Consider the following 18,491-nt stretch of genomic DNA (forward strand, 5'->3'; position numbering starts at 1 on the left):
CCAGTTTCAAGCAGTGTCATCAAGCCATGCTGGTTATAGAGGAAGGAGCTGTTTGCCACTTCTTCATTCCCCCAACAACAAAAGCCATACATTCTCAAAGCTGAGCAATCTAGTGGCTTCAGCCCTTCCCAGGCTGTTTGCCAGGACTCTAAGGTCGAGGCGCTCTCTCCAAACAGGTCAGAGTCCTGCAGCCAGCACAGCAGCAAAGGTCAGCTTAACTGATGGCTGACCTACTCCAAACTCATCTTCCTTTCAATAAAAGGCTCCAGCATCTATCAGACATTCTACTGAAATATTTTAGCATACTAAATCAGAAGAAAACATTAACTTGACAAAGAAGGTGCCTGGTACATTCAAAGCATTGAAGCAACACAAGGTCAGAAAAATGCCCAGAAAGGCAAAACCATGCAATCTAGCAACTACAGCAGCTTCAGGCAAGTGTACATCAGCGTTTAAGTTACAAGCCTTGAGCATGAGAACAGCTATAAGATTATTTTCCAGGCAAAACTCAAAATATACAGTTCAGCAAATATATCACATCACCACTGATGGGCACCAAGTCAATAGTAGCAAACAGGACCTAATGCATAACAGCTAAGATGCAGACAACAAGGACACTATACAGATCAATCACTTCACTCTAGGCAGATATCAGTACCCACAGAAACACAGATACAGTTTACTGCTGCAGAGACAACTGGGCATTCAAATCACAGCTAGCTTGTGACCAAATTCCTGCATCTTGTCATCCTAAGACCAACCATTTCCTCCAAATGAGCTTTATGTTAAGAAATTAATTTTAATCTGTGTATTGGTCCTTCATATAAGAAATTTGGTAATTAAATAACTCTTCACAAAGACCAGATGATTTCAGTTCAACTCCCTCCTTCCAATACACACTTCCCACGTTCAAGGAGTATCCCAAAAGGTGTGCACCATGATGCCTAAAGCTTTCTGTTCTGTAGCCTTCTGCTCAACATAACACCTTCATCCAAAATCCAAGTAGCACTATCTTAGCCACCAAATAACACAAAAGGAATGTGTTTGTCCTTATTCCAAAGGTTATACGCATTTTGTGCCATCCTATCACTGACTAAAATGCATAGTCTTTGGAGAACAGCCTGAAACCTCGACCTTAGAGCTCTAGTGAGCCCCACTAAGTTACATAATTTTAGGAGAAATTTAAGCTTCTACAAGCCAACAAAAATCAAGTATTTCTTTATCAGCAGCAGCCTCCACTCATTCACTTAGAAGTTATATACAGTTTTAAAAGAAAAAGCAGTCTGTGCTTGGCAGACAAGACACAGTTTTGAATAAAACTACGCTCCTCCCACAGAGATATTCACAGGAAGATCAATACCAACATCTCATGCCTTACGCAAGTGTTGATTATTTAACTCAGTAAGGCAAGGGGACAGAATAATTGACATTTCCACCACCTCTTGTACAGAAACTAGCAGCACGCTGCCTTATCTTTGAAGACAAAGACAATTGACTTTATTATGTATGGTTTAGCTGTAATATAAGACAAATATTGAAGAAAGAGCAGAACACCAACCACAAACCTGACCCTAGTGCTCCCTTTGCATGTCCTGGCACACTCTTACACTGCACCACTTATTAGCACTTGAGTGCTCCAGATGCAGTGCATGGGAGCAGAGAGTCCCCTCTGTACACTTTAGATATCAGTCTGGAAAACATGTTCTTGAACAAGACAAAACATGAGCGTTTTCTTCTCCTATAGGTACTTGAAGTAGATCTCTCTTCAGGTTATCTGAGCACAAACAAAGTGCCATTGGGAGGCAATGAGCTGTCAACACCCCCCACAGCAGGGGGGTTGGAACTAGATGATCTTTAAGGTCTCCTCCAACGCAAGTCATCTTCTGATTCTATGATTCTAAAACGCTTGAATCACCATTTTTGTAGCAGATGACAGATTTGTTTTGTATATTTACAGAAGCAATCAACAATAAAGTCAGTGTTCATCTACTCTGTGAAACCTCTGTATGTCAGTCAGCTACAAGCAAAGAAATCTTCTCAGTTTCAGATAAACTTTTCAATATAATAGTGTTGGTGATTTTTTTTTTTTTAAAGATTAATACAATCCACATCCCCCCATAATTTTTTTTTTTTTTTTTGCCAACCACATTTCTTGAGAACAAAGAACAGACATCCTGTTAAGCTGTAGGGAAAAAATCTTCTAAGTTATGTTTTTATTGTTTAAGTCAAAAGCTCAGCTTGTTCACCCAAATTCATTCCACCCAATACAGACTTGCTATAGCAGCTTACAAACTTAATCAGCTTCGCATTTCCCCTAAAGAACCTTCTTCTCTACTGCCTTCTGAAATATGGCTACAGACAAAAAGATAAGTTTGCATTACAAGTTTTCAGTTTATACATCCTTGGATTTCCCCTCCCCCCCCCCATTTTCCTTCAAAGACCAAGATTTCATGTGAACAGATGAATACTGTGCAATTTTACATCAATAAAAGCATTTGCATCATTTTTGCCTTTATAGTATCCAGCAGAAAAAGGTATTTCTCAAAAGTTAAACACTTAGCATACTAAAAGACTGTAAGCACAAACATCTCTAACACCTGAAGCCTAGTGAATGACAGAAAAATTGCATTAAAGGGGCAAAACCAGCTGCCCAGTACTCCATGAAGTTTTAGTAGTTTACATTACTTTCCCATGGGATTTTCTCAGTCATTTATAGTTCATTGCTTCATATGGCTATAGAATCCCTGCTGTGTTAAAAAATGCCAAATAAAATTATATCTCATTCACTGCTTTATGCTATACCTTCTTTTGTTCAGATCCAATTAGTGAAAGCCTGTTCTTCATTTATCATACTTTTAGCTGATTACATTAGGCACTACAATAGTTCTCTAGCTTTCCTCGACAATGTTTGCACCATCAGTGTTACATTTATGGTTGAGGAGGCTCTTTCATCCTAACCCTCTATTCCGATCAGTTCAGGGGGAAAAAAAGTACATACCATTACTCTTTTTTCACTGAAAATTCTTTGCTTGTTTTCTCACCCCAAAAATAATCCCAGATGTTTGCATTAAATTCAAATGTCCAGATTCTATTGCTCCTTACATACCCACGTATAAAGAATTAGTGCTTCACAATTTGAACTCTGAAGAAAAAGTAGCATTTTGCACAGTTTGTCAGCTTCTTTCCTGCTCTTCCCCAAAACATCATAAAATACAGAGCATTAACCAAGACTGTCAAGACTCTAAAATGCACAAATTGCAACCTACTTTCCTGAACATACACAGCACCTCATGGGCATCTTTGTTCTCTAAGAGTGTCTCAGTCATCTTGCCAGATTGCTCTTCCCTAAACTATGCTGATTTTACTTCAGGACATTTGTTAAAGCAGCAACTTCTTTTCTACAGCATAAATAACACCAAAAATTATCTTTCTGCTCATTCAAATCCCTTAGGCAGTGTAAATGTAATCCAATCCCATTTAATATAATTTCCAGCTACCTACAACTTCACATTAATGCACAGTAACTCACAAACCCCTGATGTCACTTACATCCTTTTAAGCTTTAATGTTGCTGTCCTATCAGCATAACAATTCTTGTTTTTAGCCTATAGGAATACTTCAGATTTTTTTTTTTTTTTAAGTGAACCAGACTGTATTTTATTCTTTATTTCCCTCTCTCAAATAAGCATTAGCTGGCACTCAGCAGGCTGTTCAATTTTTGCCATATTCCCAATTTAGTACAGTCCTTTCTGCTGCTTTCTGCACACAAGTTGCTACAGTTTTTAACTTCTTGAGGTCAAAATTCTCGTGTACTTTCCTAGCCTAGTTACCTTTATTAAGACGTACATTTGGGATGTCAAAATGAATACTGCTTTAACAGCACACAGAACTTTTGCCTTTGTTCTGTAGCAACCAAATCTGGAGTAACAAAAGTAGTTTCACTCAAAGCATGTATATATTTCAGCTATTCCCACCACTTCCATTTAACACTCAACTCTACAAAGATGTGTCAGTTCTTACATTGAAACATTTAATTGCATATTAAATGGAAGAATTCCAAAAAGTCATTCAGAGTGAAGCTTTTGGAGTAAAAGCTCACCAGCAAATGAATAAAAAAAAAAAAATCAACACTTTTACAGGTAAATATATCATTTCTACACAAACACCAATGAAAGTACCTACTAGAATCATTTAAGCATATGACACTGGATAGGGAATAAACAAGAAGCTGTATTGAAGAGTTTGAATTGCTAGATGCTTTGTGTTTTGGGCTTTTTGTTTGTCTTATTTTGTGAGTTTTTATATAGGCACACCAAAGCTGCCCTACTTCAATTTCAATTGTTTTCAACCAGAATGGCAGAAAGGAAAGCCAGAAAGATGCAGAAGACTGACTTTTAAAGTTACTTGTACAAGAGAATTGGTACCAAGAATATCAGACTACCCACACTTCAGTAAGTAGCTACACAGGTAAGGTAATAAGGGGTTTTACTGGATCTCAGAGGTTGCTCCACCTTCTAAACAGGCAGTTTACCTACTTCAAATCATTATGTTCTTAAACACTTCATTAAAAAGCATTTTTGTAAACAGTCCCTGTATACTCATCACTTGAAATCAGGTCCCACTATTCTTAGTAAAGACAAATAGCTTTAGGATGGGCTGGTGACTGAACCTTTACATTTATTTCTGCCTTTGTTCCAGTGATTATCAGCATTAAAAAAATAAGCAGATTCACAATTCTTACAGAATCCCACCACTAAGCAAACGTTTTCCTCCTATAAACTCATTCAGCAGGTTGCATTAGCTGCCAAATCTGATTTCAGCTTGACATCTTACCACTGCTGGTTCAACCAAGTAGTTACCTGCTGATGCAATCTGAACAGAAATAAACAATGTATGTCAAGCCAAGTTTGTCACTGCTTTATGATAAGTAACACAGTCAAACAATTTGGCCTCTGGACGCATCTATCCTAACTAGCCATCACACACACCTCTGCAATGGCCAGGTCATTCACAACAACAGTGAATGACTGGAGATATCCTAGTCATTAAGTCAGATTACATTAAGCTATTTCCAGTTACACACCCAAAGAAGAGATTAAAAGAGACATGGTGGACACACTACATCAGTTGTTCCAAAAGTAATGCCTACTATTTATTTCCATGGAAGCTACAACAGATACAAAGAGCACTATAACATTATTTGACAAATTCTCAGCTACAAAACAATATTCTTCAATATTAAATTAATTTTGCTAGCAATGAACAACAGCCTGTATGCCACGCTCCTAAAGATCTGCGTCAGCAGAGGTGACCCACTGCTGCTGTCACTGCTGAAATGCAACCCACCACCTCACTGTGCTCACATCCACTGGTTGGCCTCCATAACCATTCAGTAAGCATCAATGACTGTCACAGGATGCTACTTTTTCTGCACTAAGGAATTTAATGACAACCCTTTGCTTCACACGCGCTTCCCTGTCAGACTGCCCCTACGTTGCCATCAGTCACACAGCAACAAAACATAATGGAATACTGATGGGAAGGCTCAGTCTCTGCTATTATCAACCAACATCCACCTCTGACATTCTGGGCCAACATAATAAAATAGAAGGCATTAGTTTTGGAGTAGCTCTCATACAGTTAGACCAAGAAACCACTTATGTCAATAGTATCTGTATTAATACCATGTTGTTAGAACAACATTTTAAACAATCTCTCTCACTTTCCTTAAATACTGAAAGCTTCTTCAATGCACCCAGCTAATCCGTAAGTTGCACAGCTCAATTTGTTGGCCTAAGTAAGGATCCAAAGAAGCTAAGCAGGCAATACTTAACCCTCATAGAATTGCTAGCATTATCTTTGCCCATAAACTCAAAGTGTCAGCATCTCATTTGACACATTAAGGTTATGAACTGTTCTGAATACCTTACTGAATTTGAGACATCAGCTTGAATTTATTTTCTCTTATGAACTATTATGAATTAAACGCCCTATATATATATTAAAGTTAAGATGGCACAGTAGATTGAAGCAGAATAGCTATTATATTTCCAGTTCTTTGTAACACATCACTGGTACTCCCTTCTGTAAGGTCATGAGTTGTACTTTTTCCTGTTATTCTTATTCCCTCATTATAATCTTCTATCTCAGTCTTTATGCATTACTTTCAAGTTTCCCATACTCTCCAGTTCATAGCAGTGCCCATACAATAAAAATAAAGGCATCCAGATGCACTCGAAAGATCAATTCATTTTTCAAGTCCTGTTACCAACTGGTGAAAGATCATACTGTCTTTTTTAAAGAAGTTTTATTGTATTTTCAGAATTCATGCCAACAAACAAGGTTATGCAACACTGCTAAACAGCAGATCCATTTATCCAAACAGCAGATACCATATGTATAAGATGGAATAGAAGTACACATTAGCCTGCTTCTGTCTTACCAGAAGGATCATGGACTTTGAGTAGTTTGTATTTATTTCCACTTAATTCTTGGCTTCCAGAAGAATGAGGATTTATAATGCCTAACACCCATCTATTAAGAAATCATTTCTCAATCCACAAGCTACTATATGCTTCTAGTTATGCTAACTGGCTACCAGTTAAAATCCAGAGCAAGTGTTATTATTCTCCAGCACCTAAAGAAAACTATTACTTGGCACAGAAATTCATTTGACTCATCTGAGTATAATCTAGTTTCAGACCATTATTATACCCACAGTTTATTTATTCGAACCAAGCAAAAGAACTGAGACAACAGCTGTGTCAGAGTCCAAAATTTTCAACAGTTCTCATCTCTCACTCAAATCTGAAAACAAAGTTCTCCTAACTAAACTTTCCTAAATTCCACGACTCATGCTTCAATTTTTCAAGTGCTGATGAACTTAAGTCCTGCCATGCATAAAATCCACATTTTTTTTTCCTTTCATCTTGCCTAGGGACCTCTCCCATTAAATTGTAACACTGGTTTTCAGCTCCCAATTCCAAAAAGCAATTCAAAACCTCTAGTCCTTCCTCCTGTTGCAGTTCCTGCAGGCAAAAAGTAATAAGATGTACAGTCTTGTTGACTGTAGAGGACAAGTATGAATATACTTGCTGTTGTATGCTGTAACCAAATTAAGATATTTTGAAATAAGCTGCATAGAAAACTACAAGACCTAAAAAAGGGGTAAGCATCTAGACAACTACCTTCCCTACCTAGAGAGCCATTTAACTACTTTCCTGACACACTGATGAACACACCTCAATATCTGCATCAAATGTAACAGCTCTGGCATGCTTGGTAGCTATCTGGTAGGAGAGAGTATTCCTCTGGCAAGCAGAAAGCATAAATTGAAGGTAACAGGTAGAGGAACCATTCATATTGAGTTCTCCATCTCCCGCAAACCATTTTTAATTACCCTTGGTGCTCATTAGCAAAACAAAACTTTGGGTTAACTGCCACTCTTGCTGCACAGAGCAACTACCTATTAGGTGTTACTGTGTTCTCTCCCAGAATTGAGGCATAAAGATAACATTTACAATGAGCAAAGCACCAGAGAGTTCAAGCCACATACTGCTAAATACTTGCCCAATTCATCAGTACCTCCCTTCTTAAGCACGTGTAGTAAAGGGCATATGCAAAGATGCTTCAAAACCTCAAACATGCCTGCCATTATATGAAGGCAGGTTGCTTAATAGCTGCAAGTCATCTTGAACCCTATCTATCATTTGCATTCAAGCAGTACTTACAGCATTGGCATCAACGTCACTGTGTATGGCAACAGTTTTAATCCCCATCTTCTTGCATGTTTTGATGACCTACCACACAAAAAATGAAAGCTATCAATATTGAAAACATAAATAGCTTAAGAATAAACTACAAAAGGAAAAAGCTTAGGATTACATACTTACCCGGCATGCAATCTCTCCTCTGTTGGCAATAAGGAGCTTTTCAAAAGTCTGAAGGGAAAAGAACAACAGCGACCTTGAGAGATGAACACATTACAAGTTTCCCTCCCTTCAGAAAATATTCCTTTCTCCTCCACTTCCAATAAAACACTGGTTTACCCAGAAGCCTGCAACTCTGAGTTCACCTAGTTTAAAAGGGTTCTGCTGATTTATCAGTAACAGTATAGCACAAACTGTATGCTAGCCTAGATATGTACTAGTACATACACAGGCTCAGAACAGATAGAAAGGTGTTGACTACTCACATCACCATTCCCAGGATTTCCTTACCATGCACAGTATAGAAATTAGAACCCCACAAAAGCCGTAGGAAACAATCAAGTTCAAGGAAGAGACATTCACAAGCACTGCCAAACAACAGCCTCAGTTCCCAGAAGCGTTCAAGTTGCATATGCTGAACGCACACCAGATATCCAAAGGAGGCAAGCTTCCCAGGGATCGGCTTCTCCCCCCAAAACCTCAGACACATAAAGACCTCCACGTGGTCCCTCCAGCTCTTGCTGAGTTGGTACAGGCCTTGATCTCCATTATGGCTAAGTCACGTGAGGAGCCTGGCAAACTCCTGTACTGTCATCATGACGTCATTACACACTCAGTATTAAGCAGCAACCAAAGTGCAACAAAACAGCAAGTCACACTTTAGTAGGCATGTGAAATTCGCTGTCACCTTTCACAGTCCATTGCACTTGATGCTGTAAATACATCTTAGAGGCATGATAAGAGCACTGAAGAAGAGGATAACAAGCTGTCAGAAGACAATCAGCCTTACATCCTAAACAAAATTTTTCCATTAAGAAACTTGAGAGGAGCTCCACGTAGAAACCTCAGTCCTGGCTGTAAGCACTATTGCTGCTATACTGGTTCGTTTCCAACCAAGGAGGCTCAGTATCAAACACAGACCATCATCAGAAGGGACAATCCTGCCCTGCACACTCACCCCACTGCTTTTCATACTTTAGATGTGGCAGCGATGCATCTTCAGGATGCATCAGTTCAGCACACAAATTAAACAGCCCTACTCTGCCTCCTGAGTTTCAAATCATAAACAGGACAGGAAGCCAGCAGGCTCCTCCCTTCATGGGCAGCACACAGTTGCTCCAGATTAGTTTCATCTAACTACACCCCAAGACATTCTATAGCTGCTCTACCTCCCCTACTTAAAACAGCTGTTTCCCATATCATCTGGGGGAAAACGAAGCATCATCAGTGCAGCAGTGAAACTGTTCATTATCCCTGCAGTCATCAGTTTTGTGGAAGGGGCAGGTAGAGTGGAGAAAGGAACTGTAACACCACCATGGGAGTTTCCATTGCCAGACTAGGGTGGAACAAACAGACATACACAAGGTGCACTTGACTAAATTTACTATATTTCTTCAAAGTCAGGGCTGAGCTAACATCTGCTAATCAGTTCCAGAATATTACCCCATGGTAACAGCATACAGAAATTAAGACAAGAGCTGCAGCAAGCTTGCACGGTAAACTCAGCCAGCTCTGCCAAGAAATGCACACCTCTGCTAAGCACTCAGACACATTTGCACCCTATGAAGATAGATCACAAACATTCCTAAGCTAAGTCAATTATCAGAGGTACAAACATTGCAAGAACAGAAATTGTTCCTGAACTTCAGCTTCAGCATGCTAGGAACCCAAAGCTCTTTAGGCATAGACTTGAAGGGAAATTTTTTTAAAACTGCCAATACTTAGTGGTAAGGAGTATAACAACTCAAATACTTCATTGAGTTTCCCAGATTGTCAGAGTTGGAAGAGACTTTTAAAGGTCATTTAGTCCAACTCCCCTGCAGTGAACAGGGACAACCACAGCTTGATCAAGTTGCTAAGGTCCAGCCTGGACACCTTTTTGGTGTAACAGTTATTTTATTAACCAAGTATGCTGACATAGCAAAACAAGACTTTCAGTATTAGGATGTTATGAATCTGTCATTTAATTTTCCAGTTCCGCAATATGAATACTAACAAGAAGAAACTTCACTTTATTTCTGCTGTTAACAAGATTTAAGTCCAGCAACTAAAAAAAAGTTTTATTCACATGCTGCCTTCAAATAGCATGCAGCATTTCTTTTTTTAATGCAATCTCCACTAATTAGTATGCAAAAGACTGATACTAGAAGTGCAGTCGTTACAAAAACAGCAACACTGAGCAGAGAAGCCAGAGAAGACCTTGAGCTACTCATGGAAGCCACTGTCTGGAGTAAAGCAGCTTTTAGTTAAGAGAAATCAAAGACGTGATTACCTTGTCTCAGTGTAATTACGCCTATAGAAAAGGAATAGAACCTTGATTAAGCAAAGACTTTGAGAATATGGGAAGAATTTAGTTAATTACTTCAGGAGAATTTTCCTGAGAATTTTTTGTTAGCCACAGTTCTCACTACATACTGGTATTTCTCTGTTTTCCAATACTGTTTCACTCCTAACTAATTGCACCTATGCTGGTAGATACAGCTAGTCCATGCTGAAACACTGGCATTCATGCCCTTTAGCAAGAGCACACCTCCAGCTACATTATTTTTTCAAGCGTGTTACTTCAGCAGCTATGCCAAGACAGCCGCCCACAGGAAAAGTTTTCCTTGGCTAGCAACTGTAAGCTGAGATTGCTACTGCATCAGTCTGTCAGCAAGTCTGACAGAAAACTCAGACAAAACCAGCAGCCTCATCCAAGACGTGGATTTAGCACACCCTGCAAACCTCACACATCCATCTTTATCCAAGCTCTGAAGCTTTCACTCTCACACGAGTAACAAGTTCAACTTGGACAAAGTGCATCTGACCATCTAACAAACACGCTACTAGTACTGCATTTTCCATATCTACATGAACATGTTTACATGCATACACACGCAGTGGTGGTTTATGCCTATACCTCCTATACCATGTACAACATTAAGAATAGCTCTGTCAAAAGAAAAACATGCTCGGATTAGTATGTAACTTCCCCAGCTCTTAACCACTTCAATATCTTAAGTCATGCACTTGAGACAGTATCCAATCTCAGTAGATATACATTAACATTTAGTAATTCAGTGACTGCAATTCAATGACTGTGAAGGGGTTATACTGGGAGAACTGCCCTTGTTAGAAGCAGCACAGAGGAGAGCTTTGAAAGTCAAATGCCAACGTTACAGTAAAACATCAAAGAGAAAACATGCACTACACTACTTACCTTTTCATTTGGATCATACACAGCAGAATACAGCTTATGTGATGTTTTAAGGCACCGTCTTGAACAAAGCGTTTCACACTATAGAAGAGAGAGGGAGTTACACGTCTTTTTTTTTTCTCCCGCTACTATATTCTAGCAAGACAGAAACAGTTCATATACTGACATCTTGAGGAAAATCTTCCATATCATTCCCTACCCCTCCTTCCACTCCCCCACAAAGTGGATGGAAGCTGGCAAGGATCTGCCTCCCCACACAACAAACAGTAGCTAAGGACAGTTCAGAAGCCCTAGGCAGAAGTCATTCTTCAGACCATAAGTGATTTTTCACAAACTTGTGACCTCCTATTTCCTTCTTGTTTCAAGGAATACTTACCAATAAGTTCTCTAAGAACACACATACAGGTATTTGTACACACTGGGGGTGGGGAGAAGCCCTCATTGCTAGGGAGTTGTTAAGTATACAGCAGGCAATGGACTAGGGCAGAACTGCTATCAAAAGAGCAACAGGCTTGAGAAGCAAGTTTGGCTCCCAGTCTTTTCCACCACAGTCCCAGGATGACAGTGATCTAAGGAAGAAAAACATTTTCTCTAGGCTCATATTCCCTTATTTTTCCACAGCCACACCTCTCCCACTTTGCAACAGCATCATCTCATCCCCACCGAGAGCATTCCCAGGTGATCCCATAATCTAGCAGGTCACTCATGCTACACCGTGAACTACCTACACTTCTGCACTTCTTCATCTGAGGAGGTGACAGCACAAGCTGCTTCAGGCAGTGAAGAAGGAAAATACCTTTAGGATCAGAATTCTGCCAGCTGCAACCACAACTATCAGCTGGCCATTATGCCAGCTGCACCTTCAGTGACTACTGTTATCCAACGCCCATTAGAGGGAGAAGCAAGGACAGCTTCCAGACCATATTCTCTGAACCTCCAGGGCATACATGCAGTTAAGCAGGTGAGTCTCTCTAATCCAAGACCCTATTAAGAGGGGTGCCTGTAGCACCACAAGTAGTCTGAAGTTGGTCATACAGGTCATACACCATATCTAAGAGTGCAACTGAGATTTATATCTCATGTTACTTAGATTGCTCAATCTAATCACTTCTCTGGCATGAGATTTAGGAACTTGTGTAACAGGTCTAAATACCATATCTCCCTATTCCTTTCTAGGCTTTGTTGCCCATTGTCCTAGGTATCTTGTTTTGCAGTTTTAAGTAATTATCTGTTGAATAGGAACCTCAACTGCACCTCAGATGAGTATAAAAGGAAGGATCCAGACAGAACCTTCCCCAAAACTCCACCTCCAAAGCAGCACATGGTCTGGTTGAAACACTTAGTGTTTCAGTGACCAGTGAAGAACGGGTGGATTTTAATCCCTTCCAGATGAAGGGAGCTTAGATCTGTTTCCCACATTCTGGCAAGCACTCAAGCATTACAAGAAGAGTCAGACAACTTCACTGCTGACATCTGTCACTTCATTTTGCAAGAGGCTTATGAGCAGTAGGTATACTTATAGAGAAACTTATTGCATCTACTATCAGGCAGGAGCAACTGGAGATCACAGCAGTTATATCCAAACCTACCTTGATTCCTAACTATACCTTCGCTGGCACAGAGACTGAGCCCCTCCTCAAATGGGTTTCTATAGCCATCACTGATCTCTAATGCAAAATGGTTATTTAGCTTATTCACTACTAGCTTAGGTATGCCCGCTTCTCTCTACCAAATGAGGAATGGAAACTACCCAATTTCCCCCAAGACACTGGGGGGAAAAATATACATATAGATCTCAGAACTCAAGCCTTAATCCAGCTCACAAAAGCTATTTTCCTCCAGATCCCTATTGCCAACTCATAGGGAAAGTCAAGATGAAAGCACACTGTAGCATATTTTATCTGATGCTACTGATAACATCTAGTGACTACTACAACCTAAAGATAGTGAGTATGCATGTCTATTTTATAAATGACATTATAAGGCAAACAAAAGAAAAATGAAGGTTAACAGAATATTTCATATTAACTGATATCTGGCTCAGCTTGACCTAGTGACCTTTTCATGTCCTGTGAAACCAGCACGGCTCAGTTGATTAATCAGGTAGAATCTGATACTGCCATAGCTTGTTACCTCCATTTGATAAATGTTTCAGCTCTTTAAAGTCCACAAACACAGACTACTGTTACTTATTTACAAGAGCTCAACTCTGAACTTAGAAGTTTGACTTTGAGCTTCCCACCTCTACTGAATCTACTCTTCTTGGTAAGCAGAGACAGCTCCAGCTGCTCCAAACGGGACCTGCCACCACCAGAACCAAGCTATGAGCAACTGGTTGTGCCTCTAGGAGAACAAATATGAGAGGTGGAAAATCTGCTGCACAACAGCAGCTGGGAGAGAAGAGCAAAAAATGCAAGAGAACTGCCCTGCAGCCACAGAGATCAGTGCAGGAAGAGGGCAGGAGGTGTTCCAGGTGCGGAGCAGCAGCTCCCTGCAGCTGCTACTGCTATCACAGCCTTGCCCCACACAGTACTAACACCATGCACTGCATTTATTTTGGAAAAGCATCCTGCTTTAGCTGTTAATTACACAACAGCAAACCTTTGCTCAGATCTGAACCAGTCCTAAAATAATTATGTTCTACTGATAGAGGGTGTATCAAACATACAGAGAACAGGAAAGCAACCATAACAATATTCTTCTCCCCCTCCCCCAAGTACTCTCCCTCTTTTGTAGTCTCTCAGATATCACTGAGCAGCCAAGCTTTTCTAACTACAGACCCTTCTGAAGTCAACTACAAACAAAAATACAGTACAAGGTTCAGTGAGGTCCACTGCATTACATGTACAATTATTTAATTCCTATAAAGCCTGGAATTGCCACAATTCTCAGAAGGGAGAGAGGAAACATTCTCACATTTGCCAACATAGCATATGAGCTACAAACAAGGGAACTCCCAACACCTAAGCCTGTTTTTAAACACTAAGTCACTCTTACACCCAAGGACCTTCTCCCTTGTGCCAATACAAAAGTTTGCACGGTCACATAGTGAATCAGACTAGTGAATATGTCCAGCTGAAAAGATACTCACAAGAAGTGGGAAAAGTCTGTTCTTTGCCAGATTTCTGTCCTGTTTATCCATTTAGACATTCAAACAGCAGAATTGGGACAAGTTGGAGGGAGACAGAAGCTGCAAGGCAATGGCTTATGCTCAAGACCTAACAGCTGCAGAAAGTTGGAACAGTTTCTCACAGCATCAGCTTAAATAGCTCCAGCAAGGCTAGAGCTGTGAAAGACATTACAGCACCAAAACGATGATGTAAGAGTCACCAATGCAAAGTTTACAGACAATAGAAGAAAACAAAAACACATGAATAGTACCTCAGAACTAAGATTTTTTTTTTTTTTTTTTTTTACTTTGTTTTTGAATCAACATCAACTTTAATGAGGTTAACTTTCTATCCAGAAAAATAAGTCCTACCTAAGCAGATGGCACAGCATGCTTTACCTGCAAAGTTCAAACAGCTACTCCTGGAAATGAGGTAAGTAAAGCAAGAGTGCTGCAGTTTATCTCTAGAAGGTCTGTGGTTTACATGCTAGAAACAGTCACCAAATTCCACAAGCATAGGGCTGTGCTCCTCTCCCCAAACCAGTGACCACTCTGTCTCCTTACCCTTATGGTAACATAAGGTTATATATGGTAACAACAGGTAACTTCCATGACTTAAAAACCAGTAGTGTACACAGATAAGCAACTTATCAGAGCCCAGAAAATTCCCATACATTTAGATTGGCAGTTAGAAAACTGATCCATGCTGATAAAAAGCCAAATGTCAGCAGTTCACTGTTGGTTTCATAATACACTGCATTTACAGCTTTCTCCTGCATTTTAAGTCTTCTTTTTTTCCCCCACTTTCTCTGGAGTTTCAAGACTTTATCAAAAGACATTTCTCATCCTTACGCAGTAGCTACTGCCTTCTTTCAAGATCAAATTTTTTTCCTCGCTTCACACATGCAAAGCACTCAAAAGGAAGTTTTAGTTATAGTCCATACCGAATTAGTTCTGCATAAAATCTGGCACAGAAGTGTTAAGCATTAGATATGGGCATTATCTCTGGGCAGCCGGGTCTACTGGTTGGCAACCCTGCACACAGAGGGGAGGTTGAAACCAGATGATTATTGTGGTCCTTTCCAACCCAGGCCATTCTATGATTCTATGATTAGAGCAATCCGCTGAATCCCCTGTTCTGTTTCCTCACCACCCTTTTTCCCACAAGTCCTTCACTGACTGCCATGGGAGAGTACAAGTCATCAAGGACAAGTGAGCAGCTACTAGTCCTATGAATTATTATTATTATTTTTATTTTTTTTTTAAGTGCTCAGAGTGTGAAGACTTCCATTGTATCACATTTGCCTGTGAGCAAAGTATAAAAGAACCTATTAATAATTCCCACACAAATCTGATTAAATGTTTTCTAGTGACTGAAATCTTGAAGGTGACTTTCACACAGAGATATTAAGGGCTAAAAATTACTTCGGTTGCCCAACCACACAAATCACCTACGTCACCGTGATGTCTTCACACTGACAGACCACTCAACTCCATCATGCCTCCCTATCACTCCCCTTCCCCAACAGAACAGAGAGAGAAAACATGATTGAAAAATAAGTACATGGGTTCAGATAAGGAAAGGGAGATCACTCACAAACTACTGTCATGGGTAGAACAGACTCAGTGTAAGGGAGATTAATGTAATTTATTATCTTTTAATAACTGACAAGCAGTGAGAACTAAAAGCTAATTTCCAGCCCTTCTGCCCCACTACTGTTCTTCACAGGCTGCAGCTCTGACTTGCAGGTGCACACCACGGTCTATGCCTTCCTTCAGGCTCCATGGGCTCTTCCATGGCTGCACATGGAGATCTGCTCTGCACAGTGGGCTGCAGGTGGACAGCCTGCTATTCCATGGGCCTCTCCTGAACTGTAGGAAGCTGCTGCTCTGCACCTGAAGCACCTCCTGCTCTCCTTCTGCACTGACCTGGATGGCTGCAGGGTTGTTCCCACACATTCCTCATTCCTCTCTCCCAGCTGCTGTTGTGCAGCAATTTTTCCTTTCCTTCAATCTGCTCCCAGTGAGCACATCCAGCATTGCTCACAGCTCAGCTCTGACAGCAGTAAGCCCATTTGGAGCAACTGCAGCCAGCTGTGCTCTGACAAGGGGCACCACTGGCTCTGCTCACAACCCCCTCACTACCAAAACCTTGCCACACAAGTCTCACGCAGCTGCACAATCCCTAAAGGCACGTGATAATTTTATGCAGTATATTTTAGGAGTCATATTTCTGGAGAGACATCCCACACCCTCGGCTTTCTAGCCACGTGCACCAAATGCATTAGTATAGTTCTACAATGAGCTTCTAGCATTTCCAGGAAAAGTAAGAGGAGCAGTATGACACAAGAGGGCTGTGACAGCTGAAATAACCACAGCTAAGCAGAGCAATGGGTGGCTAAAAGACAACACCTTGAGAAAGCAGTAACCCCTTGCTGCAAGATACAATTCTATTATACCACAGCAAAAATAACACAGAAATCCTTACCACATTTAAAGTGCTATTTCAGTTACATCCTGCCCCTCTGATTTCATGAGCTCACATGTAACATAGTGACAGAGAAGGAAGAAACAGGAGCAGCATAGAGCAGGGGAGGGGCAGCTGGGGGTTAGGGACAGGGTCTGCACCAGAGGGCACGGAACGGGCTGCCCAGGGCTGTGGGCACGGCCCGGACTGCTGGAGTTCATGGAGCATCTGGACACTGATTTCAGACATAGGGCTTGGATTTTGGCCCTCAACCCCCATCGCCGCTTCCCATTCCCGCACGCCGCTGCTGTGCCAGAATCACGGGACTCCCCGCTGCCCCCAAGCCCGAAGGCTCAGCGAGCTCCGTGCACCGCCCGCCAGGCTCCGAGCCCCAGCACGGAGGGAGCCGCCTGCCACCGCCGCAGCAGCACGGGAATCTCCCACTCCTCCCTTCCCCAACGCGGCCAGAAGGGGAGACCTCCGTGCGCTCGCACGGCAACACGCCAACCACCCCCAATGCCGACCGCTCACGCTCTCACCTCTCGCAGCGCCCTGCGGCCAGCTCGCGCACCGTAGCGCAGCACCAACACCGCCGCCATGGCTGCCGCCCTCCCGGACACCCTTTCACCCGGCGCGGCGCGGGGCGGGGCGGGGCCGGGCCGCACGCAGCCAATCCCAGCAGCCGCGGGGGGCGCGAGGGGTTGGCGGCCGCGCGCCCGGGGCTCGAGTTCTGAGCGCGCGCCCGCTGCTGAGCGTGCTGCTGCGGGCGGCGCGGAAAGCGTGCCTGATCTCGTGGCATCCTCGTGATTTTTCTCCGGCTCCGAGCACGCTCGCTCCTTTCAGGGTTGCCAGGCAGCGTAGAGCAGCACCGGTGTGTCGTTCGTCGCTCCGCAGCGCTGCGCTTGCAGGCCCGGCTGAGGCGCAGCAGCCACCTGCAGCGCTGCATCAAAGCCTTTCCCCCCGCGCAGCTGCGAGAGAAACTGGTCGGGACTGCGCAGAGGGGAACTGGCAGCCAGCTGGGTGCAGGAAGGGCTGCCTGCGGTGGGGAAAGGTCAGGGATAGGAGGGGCTGGAACAGCAGGCACCGCGTTGTCTCATTATGGAACAGGCTGCCCAAGACGGCTTTGGATGCCCCACCCCTGGAGGCATCCAGGGCCAGGCTGGATGTGGCTCTGGGCAGCCTGGTCTGGTGGTTGGTGACCCTGCACATAGCAGGGGGGTTGAAACCAGATGATCATTATGGTCCTTTTCAATCTAGGCTATTCTACGATTCTCTGATTATTTTGATGGAATCCTGGACAAAAGACAGGCACCCAAGTCTTTTCATATAATTCTAAGTGTAGACAGGAATCAGAAGCTGTTGTGTCATCATCTGACTTCTAAGCTGTAAGCCAGAGAGAAAAGTGGAATGATTGTAATCCTTCCTCCTTTACCTAATAAGAAGTGTTCTGTATCAAGTTTATAGGACATGAAATGCATTGTACACAAGCCTGGGACTGAAGAACTCAAAGCTAGGAGTACTCTTTTGAGAATTATATATTCTACAAACAGCCTGTGTTTCTATCAGCATTCTGCTCCACGCACTGTGACACAGACATTCAGCCCCAGAGTCAGCTGAGTCAACGCTGCCATACATCTCTGCACAAAATACCTGTGGAAAAATCTTGATTGTGAAGATTCTTTGCGCAAGATTCACCTGTGAGATTTATAAGTTAGAGTTCAGGGGTTGCTAAGCCCCAGAAATGCCCCAAAGCCCAGAGCAGCCACATGCACTGGGAAGCCAGCATGGGGT

At 42.1% G+C, this 18,491-nt stretch overlaps 1 protein-coding gene across 2 annotated transcripts in view; it reads right to left on the minus strand.

The window, feature by feature from the left end:
• The window catches only part of PCCA (propionyl-CoA carboxylase subunit alpha), a 263,757-nt gene extending 246,408 nt beyond the window's left edge, over window positions 1-17,349 (minus strand). For both annotated transcript variants that reach the window (XM_052705911.1, XM_052705910.1), the window contains exons 1-4: window positions 17,240-17,349; window positions 11,128-11,205; window positions 7,893-7,940; window positions 7,731-7,799 (exon numbers count right to left, since the gene is read on the minus strand). In XM_052705911.1, the coding sequence (XP_052561871.1) occupies window positions 7,731-7,799; window positions 7,893-7,940; window positions 11,128-11,205; window positions 17,240-17,299 (255 nt within the window). In that variant the 5' untranslated portion in view covers window positions 17,300-17,349. The remainder of the gene's footprint in view (window positions 1-7,730; window positions 7,800-7,892; window positions 7,941-11,127; window positions 11,206-17,239) is intronic.
• Window positions 17,350-18,491: the final 1,142 nt, after the last annotated feature.

Source organism: Tympanuchus pallidicinctus, unplaced genomic scaffold (genome assembly GCF_026119805.1).
Source record: "Tympanuchus pallidicinctus isolate F22 unplaced genomic scaffold, pur_lepc_1.0 scaffold6, whole genome shotgun sequence".
Lineage (NCBI taxonomy): Eukaryota > Metazoa > Chordata > Aves > Galliformes > Phasianidae > Tympanuchus > Tympanuchus pallidicinctus.